The following is a 17,462-nucleotide window of genomic DNA, read 5'->3' on the forward strand; positions in this document are numbered from 1 at the left end:
TTTTTTTTTAAAGATTTTATTTATTTATTTGAGAGAGAGAGAATGAGAGACAGAGAGCATGAGAGGGAGGAGGGTCAGAGGGAGAAGCAGACTCCCTGCCGAGCAGGGAGCCCGATGCGGGACTCGATCCCAGGACTCCAGGATCATGACCTGAGCCGAAGGCAGTCGCTTAACCAACTGAGCCACCCAGGCGCCCCGAGAACACAGGAGTATTTAAATGTCTTTAAATGTAGTAGCATCCCTGAAAGCTGAATTCTGCATGGGCTGTTTATTGCTTTCAAGGTGTTGATGTTGTACAAGAGAACTTGTAAGAGAGCTTGCTTACTTCCAAGACAGCATAATGTATATAGACTTTACACATAATAATGATGTGTGTGTTATTACTGTGTATTGTGTGTATGTATGTGTATGTATGTATGTTTTATGTGTGTTATACACACATTTATACATACATTTGTACATATATATATACACACACATGTATACACATACATTTTTTAAAGAAGTATGTGAGAATTTTTATATACAGGTGAATATTCAGCATATCATTCTACATTCCTCATAATCTTCTACAACCATTTCATTGGAAGATTGACAGTACAGAGATGAACATAAAATAAGATGACTGACTTCATTTAAGTAAGCTGTATACTTTGCTCAAAATGCTTCCAGAGCTTTTTTCTTGCCACCGTGAAAATTGATGATACATTTGTCTAAATGTCTTATATGAAGCGAAATCTTCAGTCTTTTTAGGTAGATTTTGATTTTGGAAATATAAGTTAATTTTAGAAACGTGATTAAGTTAAAAAGTGAGATAATATATATAAAGGGCCTCATAAAATCCAGTGCATAGTAAGTGATTGATACATGGTAGCTGCTACTATTAATACTAATTGTCATTGCCATTATTATCAATATCCAAAAGCTGAGTTAACCAAATGAAATTAGTGATCACTCTGGATAATTTTGGTTATTGATGTGATGTAAAGTAATGAAAATGGCTTCCTTGTTTGTGAAGGAGCTTCTAAAAGAGTTAAAAAAAAAACTTTAAAAAAATTTTTATTTTAATTCCAGTGTAGTTAACATGCAGTGTTACATTAGTTTTCGGTGTACAATATAGTGATTCAACAGTTCCATATATTATTCAGTGCCTATTAAAAAATGTTTTGAGTAGGGCACCTGGGTGGCTCAGTCGGTTAAGCGACTGCCTTCGGCTCAGGTCATGATCCTGGAGTCCCGGGATCGAGTCCCGCGTCGGGCTCCCTGCTCAGCGGGGAGTCTGCTTCTCCCTCTGACCCTCCCCCCTCTCATGCTCTCTCTCTATCTCATTCTCTCTCTCAAATAAACAAAATATTAAAAAAAAAAAATGTTTTGAGTAGTGGCAGCTTTGTTGGAATAAATGTAATAAAATCTCAAAGGTAGCAACTTTGAAAGATGACAGTTGAATTTTGAGTCCTCATATGTTCATTATGGAGTCAGTCACTTTATTTTATGTTGATCTTTGCATTTGTCAGTCTTCCAGCACGATGGTTGGAAGAAGTATTTACCAGAAGACTGACACATAGATTATAAGGAATATAGGATGATATACTGAATGAAATTCTCTTTCTTAGCCTTTTTTCCTGCTCTGTTGACACCCTTTTCTTTCCCAGACATTTTAATTTTGGTATTCCAAGTATGGGGAACAGATATGATTTGTGAGCATTTGAATGTAGAGGTGATAGCAATTAAGTGCCCCAAACAGAACAGTGGGACAAGGGAAGGAGAGGACAGGAACCCTCTAAACCCAGGGAGGAAACTTAGTCTCTTTTACCTGCACAACAGGTGACAGCATCTCTTTGTTTAGTACTGAACTGAGATCTGGGGGACTTGACAGTCCTTGTAAATCCTATACATACACATGTACTACTCTGAGAGAAATGACATTTGGCAGAGCTGCTAAGGAACAGTACATATGCTGTGTTACCATGAAATGCAACATGAGGGATGAATATAAAATTTCTTTCCAAAGAGGACCACAGCTTACACATGATTTCAGAATTGGGAACCTATGTGGTAATTGACAAGGCAAATCAGTTTTAGAGAGCAGACAGCCACTCTTCTGCAGTCTCTAGCAAGTTGAGAATAAACTAGTAGCAAGCCCAATTTAGAATTTTTTTTACCTTTGGCCCTATTTGGGGGCTATCTCAAAAGGGAATTCCTAGAGCTGAATTAAAGTGAGTTACAGAATTTACATCTGTGTTTGAATGATCTGATTAAAAACAATACAAAGGTATGCCATGTAAAATCACGAATTATATTATTGTCAAAACCCAGGCAAAGATGATTCATGTTTAAAAAAATTCTTTTACAATACGTTTCATATCATAAAGAGGCATATTTTGTGTTCTTACTTTTCCTGCTTTTTTTTAAAAAATATTTTATTTATATATTTGACAGAAAGAGATATAGCGAAAGCAGGAACACAAGCAGGGGGAGCGAGAGAGGGAGAAGCAGGCTTCCTGCCAAGCAGGGAGCCCGATGCGGGGCTCGATCCCAGGACCCTGGGATCATGACCTGAGCTGAAGGCAGATGCTTAACAACTGAGCCACCTAGGCGCCCCTATTTTTCCTGCTTTTTAGGCTGCTGATATGTAATCCATGACAGAGAGAATTTATGTTAATAGTAGGCATGTATGAGGATGAAATATGCCAGAAAAATCTTTAAAGTAGCTTGAAGCTCCTTTTAGGCGTATTTTTCCTCTCCTTTCCTATTTTGCCTGTTGTTGTGGTTTGGATTCCCTGGGAAGTGCATTCCATGATGGATTTAGTATGCAGAATATAAAGGAGTGCCCTTGTGACTACCACCTGTGGAAGGAAGGAGAAAGAAACAGATTTGGGCAGAGAGAGAAGTTAAGATGCAATGCAGTCTAACAGCAGTCTCTGCTGACCCCATGGGGAGCTCGGAAGTTAGAGTGGCCCTTCAGAGTTGTCTTGAGTTGGGTCCACATGGGTGGCCAGGACTCTGTACTTCTGTTCATCAGTCACTGGGTGTGGGCTGCCCAGGGAGGGGGCGATGTGTCCCTCTACAGCTGAGGCAATCCCAGGGAGGGCTTAATACGAAAACTGTATGTATGTATGTATGTATGTATGTATGTATGTATTTGAGAGAAAGAGGAGTGAGAGAGTGTGAGGAGGGGGTTGGGGGCAGAGGCAGAGGGAGAGAATCCCAAGCAGGCTCCATGCCCAGTGCAGAGCCTGATGCAGGGCTGGATCTCACAACCCTGAGACCATGACCTGAGCCGAAATCAAGACTTGGACGCCTAACCGACTGAGTCGCCCAGGCATCCCTGAAAGCTGTTTTTAAGAGGCCATGGCAATGATGTGTTTTTAAAAAATGCCTCAAGAAAGTAACTCTTCAGCAGTTATTTAAGTTGACTTGATTTCATTCTTAATCTCTTTAGGACAAATAGCTTGAAGCTGGAAGGTATAAAGAAACTGTGGGGGAAAGAGGGTTATCTTCCCAAGAAGGAAGGCAAAACTGGGGATGAAACTGAAGCTCCGCCCGTTCCTCAGGAGAGTATAATAATGGAGACTGTAGACCAAACTATAATAAAAAAAGACCAGTGTCAAGTCCTTATCCAATCTAAAGAGGAGAAAGAAAAGCAGCTGCTGGCATCATCATTATTTGTTGGGCTAGGATCAGAAAGTACAATCAATTTGGTAAGTAGTCCATTATATTCCTCTGGGAATCTGTGTCCCTGTCTTGTACAAAAAAACTGGCTCTTTGAAGGTTCTTGGCTTCCATACACATGGTGGAAAATGGCTTCCCCATCTCCAGAGCCACCAATGACACACTTTTTATATTCCTGAAAGAGAAATTCTAATTGGCTTAGCTTGAGTCAGGTGTTTTTTTGTAGTCCAGTCAGCTGGGGCAAGGGTCAGGGTCCAAATAAAGTTACAAATATGACCACAGGTATTACTCCCATGGGTGGATAGGACAGTTCTCAGTGGGAAGGGGGCTTGATGGAAGTATTGGCGATAACAGTAGTTTAACAATATTGATATGTCTATGGAAAAAGTACTTCTCCAAATGGTATTTTAAATAGTAAAGAATAGGAATCAGTTTAGATGTCTAATAGTAGGAGAATGGGTCCATAAATTATATTGGCTCAGAATATTACTCAGCCATTAAAAATGATAAATACTGCATTGTAAAATAAAAAAAATACATGTGATATATTAAGCAAAAAGGCAGAATATAAAGTTTTATTTGTACTCTGTTTATAACTGTTAAGATAAAAGTATATTGAGACTGAAAGGAATTACACAAAATGAAAATTACACTCAGGCATTATGATTATGATGATTTTCAAAACTTTTTATGTTGATATATTATTATCATAGTAAAAGAATGAAAAATTGGAGTGAAGGGCAGGTGCTATTTTGAGCATCTGAGAATTCCGTGTAATTTTCCATTTGGCGGACTGATGGACCTTCCTGGTACAGACTGTGATTAGAGCTACATTTTTGTCAGTTCTACATCATTCCAGTTCTTTCTTCCTTCTCCCTTGGTGGGATTTTCCCTCCATCCCTATACTCTTTGCCTTTTTCTCTCTCTTTTCTAGACCCCATTTCTATCAGACTTGATATTCCCTCCTAAGGAAAAAAAATTTCAGTCTAGATGTATTAATAAGTAATGTATCTTAATGCTGTTTCAGCATTTGCATTTCAGCAGCAAAGTGACTTATCTTGGGTCTTTAAGGTGTTCCAGCTGGCTGTGGTAAGGGTACCCGTGAATGCCCTGGCACCGTGGGGCAAGTTCTCAGTGGTCAGAGTGCACCCAGGCCTGTGGAGCCGTGATTTGTGAATCCCATGGCTGGTGTTGAAGGATTCCTGTCCTCTCAACAAAGTGCAAAGCTTGCAGTTAAACAGTCTTTCTCAAGAGAACATTCGGTGTGACAAATTAATTATCAGGTGTTTTTTTTTGTTTTTGTTTTTGTTTTGTTTTTTCTTTTTTTTGTGGTGGGCTTGATATCAGAAGTGTAATTCCATTTAAGGTATACTAGATCCTTTTTGGGTTAATTTTTTTTAATGTAATTCACTGTAAGGGTCAAGGCTTTCCCCCCCATCTTTGCCTTCTACTTTATCTTCATTTTTATTTTTTTAAGTTTTTATTTAAATTCTAGTAAGTTAACCTACAGTGTAATAATAATATGTTTCAGGTGTAGAATTTAGTGATTTAATACTTAACACCTGGTGCTCATCACTACAAGTGCCCTCCTTAATCCCCATCATCTATTTAACCCATCCCCTCATGCCCCTTCCCTCTGGTAACCCTCAGTTTGTTCCCTATAGTTAAGAGTCTGTTTCTTGGTTTTCCTTTCTCTTTTACCTTCATTTTTAAAAGTTATTTTCTCTGAAGCCTAGGTTGACTGTTTCTTTTCTTTAAATATTTTAACAAAGATGTCACTCTAGTGTCTTATGGCTTGTGTAGCTTCTGATTAACAGGAGATTAGACAGTACAGAAGAAAAAAATTATTAAACTTGAAGACAAAGCATCAAAAGTACCCAAAATGAAACACAGAAAAGAGAAAACAAAAAACAAATGAAAACAGTCAGAGCATCAGTGACCTGAGGAGCAATACTGAACAGTCTAATATATGCCTAATTCAAAGTCCCACAGCTACTTGAAAATGGAAGTCCTTCACCCACCCACTCGTTTTCATTTTTGTGTTAATAAAATTTTAGTTCTTTGATGACTTCTGAATCGAAAGATAGGAGACAAACTCATCGCCCAGAGTTGGAAGAGGTATTGGGACTTGAGGGTGCGAGAGGGTGTGGAAGAGAAACTAGAATTTGGGTTAACTAGAATCCTGTGAATGGCAGCCACACCGCCCCAAGGAGGATGGAGACGTGGATTTAGAGTAGTGCCAATCTGCACTGATTCTACATAGGACTTTGGAGGGCAAGGGGGAACTGTGAGCCATCACTGTATGCTTATGCAGATTTGCAGACCATTCCCCAGGAGTGTTGGTTCAAAGATGGCAAATTTGCCATTCCCGTTTCCTGAGTCTGTAGGAAACATAACTGGTCACTGATAGAGTTCTTGCCTGCTGTGTGTGTCAGCCACTGCCAGTTGGTTCTTGAAGTAAAATCAGTTTTTCCCATCTGTTTATTGACTTGTGGGCCATGAAATCATGGTTATTATAGACTACCAAACCAGAGTTTGAGCCATCCCTGTATTTGAAGGTATTTTCTCTTCTATAGGACAACTCTGGAAACTCAAAAAATGGCTAGGTTTCTCACTGTTTTTATCTTACTTTATTTTTTAAATTTTACTGCTTTTTATTTTTTTTTTAATTTTATTTATTTATTTGACAAAAAGAGAGAGAGTACAAGCAGGGGGAGTGGCAGGTAAGGGAGTGGGAGAAACAGGCTCCCCACTGAGCAGGGAGCCTGGTGTGGGGCTTGATCCCAGGAATCTGGGATCATGACCTGAGCTGAAGGATTAATCAACTGAGACACCCAAGCGCCCTATTTTTATTTTTTTAGAGAGAGTGCACACAAGCAGTGGGGAAGGGATAGTGAGAGTGGGAGAGAGTCTCAAGCAGACTCTGAGCTCAGCACAGAGCCGATGCGGGGCTCAATTCTATGACCCCAAGATTATAACCCGAGCCAAAATCAAGATTCAGACGCCCAACCAACTGAGCCACCCAGGTGCCCATCACTGTTTTTAATTTGTTCAGTTCTATACTCTAGCATTCTGAATTTGAACAAGTTTTTAGAATTGTTCACAAATGACTTTTTGACTTTCTTTTTTTTATTTTATGTTTTTAATGAGAAATAAGATTTAGCTAATAGTTCAAAATGAGGTAGCTGTCAGAATTTTAGGGCTTAACATTTTATTCATCTCTGATTCTTTTGTTAATCTATGCCTTATAGTTAGACTTTAACAAGTTAGTAAAATGCTCATTTGAAATTATAGAAAAAGGTTTAAAACTCATGACTGGTTGAATTATCATTATGTTTTATTTTTGCAGCTAGGAAAGGCAGATACCGTATCTCACAAATTCAGAAGGAAATCAAAAGTCAAGGAAACCAAAAGTGGAGAAACAACTGGTGCTCATAATATGACCTGTTCTTACTTTAGTTCTTCGTCAAATGCAACTTATGAAGATGATTATTATTTGGATACTTTGCAGGATAGAGGAGACAAAGAATTAAATAAACTTTCTCTCAACTCTGAACTTTTGGATTCTGAGTCACTCACAGAGCTGCCCTCAGTTGAGAAACTCTCCAATTGCAAGCTGTCTTCATCACCTTCTTTGTTTACTGATAACAGCGTGGAAGGTTTTCAGCCTCCTCAGTCCACTGCACCCTCAGTTGCTAATGAAACCTCTTTAGCTTCTTCTTTGCTGGAAGAAACTTCTGAACACATGCATTCAGATCTTGTGGAGGTCTGTCATAATGAAACCATATCATTGTCTTCTTACAAAATTTGGAAAGATGATTGTTTATTCATGGTCTGGTCAGTTTCTAGTAAGAGTGGTTTGGAATTGGAAAGTGCTGACTTAGAAATTGCTCCAGCAGAAAATTTCAAGGTAAGACAATGAATGGTTCCTTACTTCTGCCTTAAATAGACAATGCTTACTTAGTGTTTCTGTTGTTCGATCTTCTGATGGTTTCTTCCACATCCTTTTCTCTTTAGTAAAAAAAACCCCAAAGGTGTGACAGTTTTGTTTTTTTTTTTTAATTTTGAGAGGGATGAATTATTCAAAAGAGACAAGGAAACAAAGATTTTCCAGCTGTGTTGGGGAAGGCCATAAATATAAAGCAAGTATTGATAGAGCACAGTAGTTAAAAAGGTAGGCTCTTGACTCAGAATGCTTGGCTTTGCATCTTGCTTCTGCTACTTATTAGCTGTGTTACATGGTCAGGTTATGTAACTTTGAGTTTCCTCACATTTAAAATGAAGATATTAATAGCATCTGCCTGTTACTGTGAGGAGAAAATGAGTTAATATCTGTAAAATGCTTACAGGAGTACCTGGCACATGGTAAGGTTATCGTGTTTTATTTTCAGTGTGTATTTTATGGTTTTTTGCCCTCTTTAAATGTCTCATTCATTCTTGTTATAAACACTGAGACCAAGTTCTCAGTTTAACAAAGCAGAACGTCAAGGAGTAAGAATATTGAAGGATAAATGTGTATACTGTCTGCTGCCTTTTTCTTTCATTGATTTATTATTCTATACGGAGTGCTTGGGCATCAATTGTATTTCTTCCCTAGCTCTAAGAGATTGCCATTGTGATTTCTGGAAATATGTTTAATTACATTCTTATATGGATGTCCTTGGTGGAGTTATAATGAGATTTGACCAGGAGATCAGTTATTCCACAAGACTGACCGAATTTCTTCTATGGGCGAAAATGTGTTGAGTGGGATATTGCCAGAACCGCTGACCAGGGCAGAAGTTCCTGACTCTAGATGGGCATTAAGATCACCAGTGGAACTTAAAAAAAAGTAAAATAGAGTCCGGTCTCAAAATGGAGGTAAAACCGCCGCCCCGTCACCCCCAGCCGGACTCCGGCCGTTGCTACTGGCGCCAGGAGGCGGGGGCCATGATGCAAAGGAACCAGAGTAGTTGAGAAAACCGTTCCTTGGTGGTTTGAGCTTTGAAACTACAGATGACAGTTTAAGAGAACATTTTGAAAGCTGGGGTACACTTACAGATTGTGTGGTGATGAGAGATCCCCAAAAAAACCTTCCAGGGGTTTTGGTTTTGTGCGTTACTCTTGTGTTGAAGAGGTGGACGCAGCAATGTGCGCCCGACCACACAAGGTTGATGGGCGTGTAGTGGAACCAAGGAGAGCTGTTTCTAGAGAGGATTCCGTAAAGCCTGGTACGCATCTCACAGTGAAGAACATTTTTGTTGGTATTAAAGAAGATACAGAAGAATATAATTTGAGAGACTACTTTGCAAAGTATGGCAACACTGAAACCATAGAAGTTATGGAAGACAGGCAGAGTGGAAAAAAGAGAGGATTTGCTTTTGTAACTGGATGATCGCGATACAGTTGATAGAATTGTTCAGAAATACCACACTATTAATGGGCATAATTGTGAAGTGAAAAAGGCCTTTTCTAAACAAGAAGTGTAGTCGGCTGGATCACAAAGAGGTCATGGAGGGTGGATCTGGCAACTTCGTGGGTCGTGGAGGAAACTTTGCAAGTGGTGGAAACTTTGGTGGAAGAGGCGGCTCTGGTGGTGGAGGTGGTGGCAGCAGAGATAGTTGTAGAGGAGGTGAGGGTGGATATAAGGGATTTGGAGGTGATGGTGGCAACCACGGTGGTGGTCCTGGTTATAGACGTAGAGGAGGCAATGGTGGTGGTGGACCAGGATGTGGACACCAAGGAGGCGGGTGTGGAGGTGGTGGTGCAGCATATGATGGTTACAACGAAGGAGGAAATTGTGGAGGTGGTAACTGGTGGTGGTGGGAACTATAACGATTTTGGATATTATAGTGAACAACAGCAATCAAATTATGGACCCACGAAGGGGGGCAGTTTTGGTGGAAGAAGCTCGGGCAGTCCCTATGGTGGTGGTTATGGATCTGGTGGTGGAAGTGGTGGATATGGTAGCAGAAGGTTCTAAAAAAAATTCAGAAGAAAAGGGCTACAGTTCTTAGCAGGAGAGAGAGTGAGGAGTTGTCAGGAAAGCTGCAGGTTACTTTGAGACAGTCGTCCCAAATGCATTAGAGGAACTGTAAAAATCTGCCACAGAAGGAACGATGATCCAGGGTCAGAAAAGTTACTGCAGCTTAAACAGGAAACCCTTCTTGTTCAGGACTGTCATAGCCATAGTTTGCAAAAAGTGCAGCTATTGATTAATGCAATGTAGTGTCAATTAGATGTACATTCCTGAGGTCTTTTATCTGTTGTAGCTTTGTCTTTTTCTTTTTCTTTTTCTTTTCATTACATCAGCTATATTGCCCTGTAAATTGTGGTAGTGATACCAGGAATGAAAAATTAAGGAATTTTTTTATTTTTTTTTTATTTTTTTAAAAGATTTTATTTATTTATTTGAGAGAGAGAATGAGATAGAGAGAGAGAGCATGAGAGGGGGGAGGGTCAGAGGGAGAAGCAGACTCCCTGCCGAGCAGGGAGCCCGATGCGGGACTCGATCCCAGGACTCCAGGATCATGACCTGAGCCGAAGGCAGTCGCTTAACCAACTGAGCCACCCAGGCGCCCCGAAAAATTAAGGAATTTTTAAAAACAAAACAAAATCCAGTCCTATTGCTTGGGCTCTACCTCCATAGCTTGAGTAAGGGTGTAGATTGAAAAGGGAAGGCACGTGTGTGTCTGTGTGTGTGTACTTTTTTTTTTAACTCCCGTAGTATTTTTTTTAATAAATTTTTTTAAGGTTTTATTTATTTATCTGAGAGAGAGGGAGAGAGCACAAGCAGGGGGAGGGGCAGAAGGAGAGAGAGAGAAGTAGACTCCCTGCTGAGCAGAGCAGGGAGCCCGACTCCAGGCTTGATCCCAGGCTTGATCCCAGGACTCTGGGATCATGACCTGAGCCGGAGGCAGACGCTTAACCAACTGAGCCACCGAGGCACCCCAGCTCTCCTAGCTTTAAACATCTGGTGCTAGCCAGGATTGAGAACCAAAAGATACAAGTTAAATAATTTTCATATTGTTGTTGCTAAATTTTACAGAGATTTTCACTGCAATTTGTTACATAACTTTTTCCTGTATACTCTTTCTTCATTATCTGTGCTAGTGAATTTTTCTCAAGTGAAGTTGTCATTTTCATAATGTGGTTTGTTTTTAATATCTTACGATAGTGTGTTTTTGTACCACTTCAATAAAATAGAAAATTGGTATTCATATGATAGTCTGTATTGATCCTTCTTCAGTACTTTTATTACTTTTATTTACAGATCACTGAGCAACCTGGATGCTGCTTGCCTATAATAGAAGCAGAAAGCATCAAAACCTTTCAATATAGCGTGCAGATGGAGAAACCTTTTACAGAAGGGAATCTTTCTGGTTTTATAAATTATCAGATGATGGATACTCATTCTGTTCAGCTTGAATTTTCTGTAAACTTATCACTATTAGATTTCATTAGGTAAATATTTTCTGGAAAGTTAATTCAAGTTATTCATTCATTCAGCAAATATTTATTAGGCCTTTTCTCTGGACAGAAACACTGTGTTAGGTGCTGGGGAGTATAATGATTCAAAACTAGATACAGTCCCTACCTTTAGGGAATGTTCAGTCTCGGTAAGAGACATTGAACAATCACATGAATTTATGTATAATTTCCAATTGTGCTGTGAAGAGAAAGCAAATGGTACAAAGCAATTACAATATGGGACCTGATTTAGGTTGGGGTTGATTAGTAATCTTGGAAAACCTCTGAGAGAAAGTAATATTAAAGTGTAATGTTTAAGCTGAAATAACTTCAGAGATTCTGCCTGGCTTTTTTTTAAAAAGCTTTTAAAGTTTCATTTATATTTCATTTATTTGATTAATTATTTCGTAAAATCTGTTTATTAAGCTTTAGAGATCTGTAAGAAAATTACTCAAGGTTATTGAACTTTTATTAGAGTTATAGTCAGTATTTAGCATTATACTAGACACTGTGCAGTGTTACCAGAATAATTGAAGACAACGTCTTCACTCTTCTGCTCTCATTTAGTTTTATAGATATATTGTACTGTATTAAAACATTTTTTAAAATGAAGGCTGCCTGAACCAAGAATGCAGAATGCTCGTGAATATCTCTAAAATTTTTTTAACCTTCACACATTCATTTGCGTTACACTGCTGTAATTTTTGCCTACTCTTTAAAATCTTTTAGTAAGAACGTGTCTCTCACTCTGTCAAAGAATATATTTCTGCCTGTGGTGCTGTTATAAGATAGAATCCAGCCTTCTAAAAACTTAGACTGTAAAGGTATATCCCGTGGTGAGCATTAGTGACCTGAAGAAGCGCAATATATGCAATAAACGGTTCTTCTGTGTGTATTAATAAAATCCTATGTATCTTTAAAAAATAATTTCCCTAATTATAAAGTAAGTGCATAATTATTATAAAAATTCAAATGCTATAGAAAATATAAGTAGAATATAAAAGTTCCTTATAATTCTACCCCCAGAGACCCAGTGTTCACTATTTGATCTTCAGTCTCATGAACCATTTTCAAAAATACATTTGTTAAAGTCCTTTCCTTGGTCTAATTTACATAAGGTGCTAGATCTTTGTATTCATACTCTTATACATGATGTTGATAGTGTCTTATTATCCCCAAATCCAAAGTAGACATGAAAGAAAGTTTTATATTTTGAATGATTCATGAAATTACTTGGTAAAATTTTACTAAATGACTAATACTTGGACAAAGAGAGAACTGAGTGATTTATTGAAAAGACATTTACACGTTAATAACATCTTTTTTGAGAAGTATTTTCATCAGTTTGGAGGATGATGGTAAGCATTCTAATCATAGTTAATTTAAAAACATGAATGTTGCGGGACCCAGATTTACAATGATTATGTTCTATTCCCATGAGTCATTTGAAATGTATTTGTTTGTTTGTTTAGAATTAATTTCATTCTTTTGGACATAAATCTAATTTTAAAAATTATTTTCAGACCATTAAAAATCTCAACTGAAAACTTTGGCAAACTCTGGTTATCCTTCGCAAATGATGTGAAGCAAAATGTAAAAGTGTCAGAATCTCAAGCTGCTCTGCCTTCTGCCCTAAAGACCCTGCAACAGAAACTAAGACTTCATGTTGTTGAAATTATAGGTTCGTAGAGTTACGAAAAGGCAATCTTGTGTTTATAGGGGCTTGCTCACAGAACACAAATCAACTTTCATGAGTATCGGATTTCTTAGAGCTGTATTTCCTGTTATGAGTACCTTTCAAATGAGTGTGTTGTTCAGACATTGTTAAATAATTTTTTTGTATGGTAAAGCATACATAACAGAAGTTTCCATTTTAACCAATTATAAGTGTACGGTTCATTGACATTAAGGACATCCTTAATTGTACAGCCATTGGCTGCCACCACTTCGAGAACTTTTTTCTCCTCTTCAGCTAAAACTCTGTGCCCTTTAAACACTAACTTGTCATTCCCCTCCCTCTCTACCTCCTGGCGACCACCATTGTTATTTCTGTCTCTGTGAATTCAACCACTTTAGGTGTCTCATATAAGCGGAATCATGCAATCTTTGTCCTTTTGTGACTGGCTTATTTCACTTAGCCTAATGTCTTCAAGGTTCATTCATGTAGCATGTGTCAAAATTTCTTTTCTTTTTAAGCCTGAATACTATTCACTGTATGAATATACCACATTTTGTTTATCCATTCATCTGTTGATGGACACATGGGTTGCTTACCCCTTTTATCTATTAGGAATAATGCCGCTCTGAGTGTGAGTGTACAAATAATCTGTGTTCAAGTCCCTGCTTTCAGTTCTTTTGGTTATAATAACAATTCTATATTGAATTTTTGAAGAAACTGCCATATAATTTTCCATAGCATCTGTACCATTTACATTCCCACCGGCAGTGCACAGAGGTTCCAATTTCTCCACATCCTCACCAACTGTTGTTATACATACACGTGAGTGTGTGTGTGTGTATGTGTGTGTATGACATATATGTATATCTTATATGTATGAGTAGGAATTCATTGTGGATTTAACTTGCATTTCCTTACTGATCAGTGATGTTGAATATCTTTTCACGGGCCTGTTGGCCATTTGTATATTTTCTTTGGAGAAATGTCTATTTAAGTCCTTTTGTCTTAAAGATTTTTAATTTTTGCTTTGTTGTAGGCAATGAAGGGCTTTTGGCCTGTCAGCTACTGCCATCCATCCCCTGCTTGCTGCATTTTCGAGTTCATGGTGATGTATTAGCCCTGTGGTTCAGATCCTCCTGCTCTACTCTTCCTGACTGCTTACTGTATCAGTGTCAAAAGGTGATGGAGGGATCCTAGCAGAAGCTCTGCTTATATTTTACTCCATCAGAATAAATGGTTTACATAAATAAACTTACTTACCAAAGTAAAAACTCTTGGTACTTCTAGTGAAAATGGGGATTATTATAAGCTGTGGTTCTGTGTGTTTTCTTTATGAATCCTGATCAAGAAAGATCCCCAAGGAACTGTATCCTTAACCTTTTACTCAGGATTGTACAGTACATTTGGGTCCCCAAAAAAGTGACCTAAACTAATGTTATAAACTGCTAATGATTTATATGTCACTTAGTGTAGAGGGACTGAAAATATTTATTTTGTTATAAATAATTTTATAGCAAATTTACTCTAGTGCTAGCTGATTTGTAGTAAAGCGCAAGTCTCAGTTCTCTGCATTAATGGAGGGGAGACAGACATGGCATTGATAATCCCAAACCTAATTCATATTTGGCTTTGGAATGCAGTGTAAGCTTTTTGATAGGCAAGTCATTACTTTCAAGTATGTTTTGCTTAGATCAGTATTGAACTAAGTTGGCACAGCACACACTAACAGTTCAGGAGATCCATGAGCATGCTGGATGTTGGGGGGATTCAATCTGTGATAAAGTTTTTATTATAGATAACTGGTTACACATGCTTGTAGATAATTTGGCTACAAAATTTGTTTTCCCACTTGCATTTATTTTTAAAATTCAAAGTGAATCACTGTATTCTTATTTTAAAAACCCAGAGCCATTTACAAAATATTGTCATGTGGAAACACAACCTATAAGAGCACACAGGTATAAAAGGACTTCTTAGTTATGGTGAATATCTTAGTTGCCATTTAGGTCCATTTAGGTCCTTTTGACAAACCAAATTTTGTGAGTATAAATGGCAAAGCCATCTTATCTTTCCTGGCTTTTGAATCCACTAGGACTCAGTGGATACAACCAAAGCAGTGACTGCTTAAGTATACCATACAGGTCCTTCAGCAAAATATCTCATTTTTATGTTGTAGTTTTGCTTTTATGGCCTCTGTCAGAACTCTTATCAGTAAAAGAGGTTAAGCCTAATATGAATGATGGACCACGATCTTGAGATTGTACATTAAAGTTAAAAACTGAAATAGTAGTATTTTATAAAATCTTATGGTGCTGTGGAAAATATTCATTATTTCACTTTTTCTGACACTTCACCATGGAGACTGTTCTGGTAATATAGTTTTAAGTCATTGCAGTTAATTCTCTGGTTAATTGGTACTGTTTATCACCCAGGTGTGGAATTCTGGTTTAAATTATCTCACTAATCATAGCTGATGAAGATACTAAGGGGATTCCCCGGAGCTGAGATTTCATTAGTTTTTCATGTCTAGTGTTTTCCTCCCTAAAAACTAAAGCACTATTTTTAAAAATTAATTTTGAAGTTATTCATTTTTAAAAAGTTAACACCTTGTTAATTTTATGCTTTTAAAAACATGCAGTAAAACCTTGCTACAAGAGCAATGGTAAGTGACTGGAATTTCCTGCCTAGGTTTCTCCTTTTGAGTAGAAGATCAGATTCATCTTCAGGTTCCCAGCAGTGTCATAGTGAAGGGAATGAGCTCTCTCTGGGGTGTGGCAGACACTGGTGGCTAGACTTATCAGCTTCTTTTTTATTTCTACCTCTGTCAACAAAGCCCCCCTGATTCTGCTCTTACTCTGACAAAGAAATAGGACGTACCCTCTCACTTTGTAGAGGAATGCAGTGTATGGCAAAGGAGGTGCTTTCATTTTTTTCTGTCCTCCTGTGTGCTTACGTGATCACCAAAACTGGGTTGAGTACAGAGCAGTGGGTGCAAGGTGCCCAGCAAGCAGACGGACAACCACCTGGGAGAGATTACAGTGAACTACGGTGCTGCTTGGCTGCAGGGCTGTTCATGAGTGGCAGCACCAGTTGTGAAAGACGTGGCTTGGCCAACAGAGCTGTCTAAGGGTGGGACACGTGTAATGGTAGGTCAGGGCGGGGGGCATCATTTTGGCCTGCCAAACGGAACTTAGTGCCACTTTTGTTCTTTCTGAACTCACTAAATGGAAAGTAGGGTGACAGAGGTTCCACAGAAATGATTAGTAGAATGTTTACAATGTTTATATTTTTATGGTTTTAAAAACAGTAGGAAAGAGTAAATAGTAAAGAACTTCAGAGTAGTATATATTCTGCCTAAATTAATTCAAAGTTTTAAATTCTAAATCAGGCATCACCAACCTTTTTTGCATTGCTGGAGCTATGACTATAAAGTAGGGAGAATGATTTTTGTGGGTAGGTGATCACGTGAAGGGGCAGCATCTGGAGTAAGAGCTATGGTGGGGACGCTCAGCTGTGTGAGAATGCGGCAAGGGTGAATCGGGGTGGGGGGGGGCGGCGGATACAGGGCAGACAGACAGCAAAGCTTTAAGAGCAGGTGAATGAAGAAGGATCAGGCTCCCGCCAGAGTAGTCCCTGTGGAGGCGGGCAGATCAGGCTCAGGGGAAAGTGGGCCCCAAGGAAGGGTCCTGAAAATGCTGCAGATGGAAGCTGAGCAGTTAACCAAGTGCCAGTGTGCCAAGCATGCCAAGCACAGCATGTTCTCTGTAGAGGGGCATTATTTTAAACAGTAACCTACTAGCCTCTACCAAAACAGTTGTGCTGAAAATGCAGTATTGCATTTTTTCCTTTTACTTCATGTCAGTAATATTATAAAATACTGAGCTCTTTGTCTTTTTTATGGATAAATGTGGTCTTTGTCTCATGGTCGTGAGCCACTGAAAGTGCACTGAACCTGTTCACATGTCTTTAAGGTGTTTTGCTCTGTTAAAATTTTAGGAGGGAAAAATGCAAGTGAGAATGACAGCCTAATAGGCATTAATTACCTTATTTTGGAGTTGAATTCTGTAATTGGAAAAAATTCAGTTAAACATGTAATAAATACAAAATGATCTATACTGTTCTTTGGTCTGTGTATTTTTTATTATCTAAATGGCTGAGTAGTAAGTAAATCCTATTCAGTAATTTGATAGGGTTAGTGAAAAAGAACAGAAGCAACTGGAATGGGATGAAAAGAGTAATTTACTCATTACAGTCCCAAAGAGTGTGGTCTAATTGGTTAAAAGTAAAGATATTGCTGTTTCTCTGTGATGTTCAAAGAGAATTTTGTGGGCTTCAGACAGCTTAGAATGTGGATTGATCCTCAGGTGCATGTCCATGTCGCCTGGATTCATTCTAGCCTGACCAGAGCATTCAAAGCAGTGTTGTGTTTCTGTGATGCCCTCTCCTTACAGCCACCAGAAGATGCAAGAAACAGTAAGTCAGATGGTGACTTAGTGATCAAAGACTTTGAGTCTTCTGGCCATCTCTGCATGTGTATCCTAAACACAAAGCTAGATCAAATGTGGCATAAAATCTCACCGATTTATGCCTACTCTTGGCTATAATGTATAGCAGACAAATTCTGAGACTTGCAGCCCCATCTTTGGGGCATTGAAGGTAAAGG

The 17,462-nt window shown here is 38.5% G+C and overlaps 1 protein-coding gene and 1 pseudogene across 1 annotated transcript in view; both read left to right on the forward strand.

Moving 5' to 3' along the window:
- Window positions 1–16,914, forward strand: part of AP4E1 (adaptor related protein complex 4 subunit epsilon 1) — a 46,115-nt gene extending 29,201 nt beyond the window's left edge. Inside the window, exons 14-18 of the mRNA XM_081831859.1 lie at window positions 3,443–3,701; window positions 7,022–7,582; window positions 10,925–11,115; window positions 12,645–12,802; window positions 13,836–16,914. Coding sequence (XP_081687985.1) covers window positions 3,443–3,701; window positions 7,022–7,582; window positions 10,925–11,115; window positions 12,645–12,802; window positions 13,836–13,996 — 1,330 coding nt within the window. The 3' untranslated portion in view covers window positions 13,997–16,914. The remainder of the gene's footprint in view (window positions 1–3,442; window positions 3,702–7,021; window positions 7,583–10,924; window positions 11,116–12,644; window positions 12,803–13,835) is intronic.
- LOC145723510 (heterogeneous nuclear ribonucleoprotein A3 pseudogene) lies at window positions 7,609–10,021 on the forward strand (annotated as a pseudogene).
- Window positions 16,915–17,462: the final 548 nt, after the last annotated feature.

The sequence above is a fragment of the Leptonychotes weddellii genome, chromosome 9 (assembly GCF_054177405.1).
Source record: "Leptonychotes weddellii isolate Sample4059 chromosome 9, ASM5417740v2, whole genome shotgun sequence".
NCBI lineage: Eukaryota > Metazoa > Chordata > Mammalia > Carnivora > Phocidae > Leptonychotes > Leptonychotes weddellii.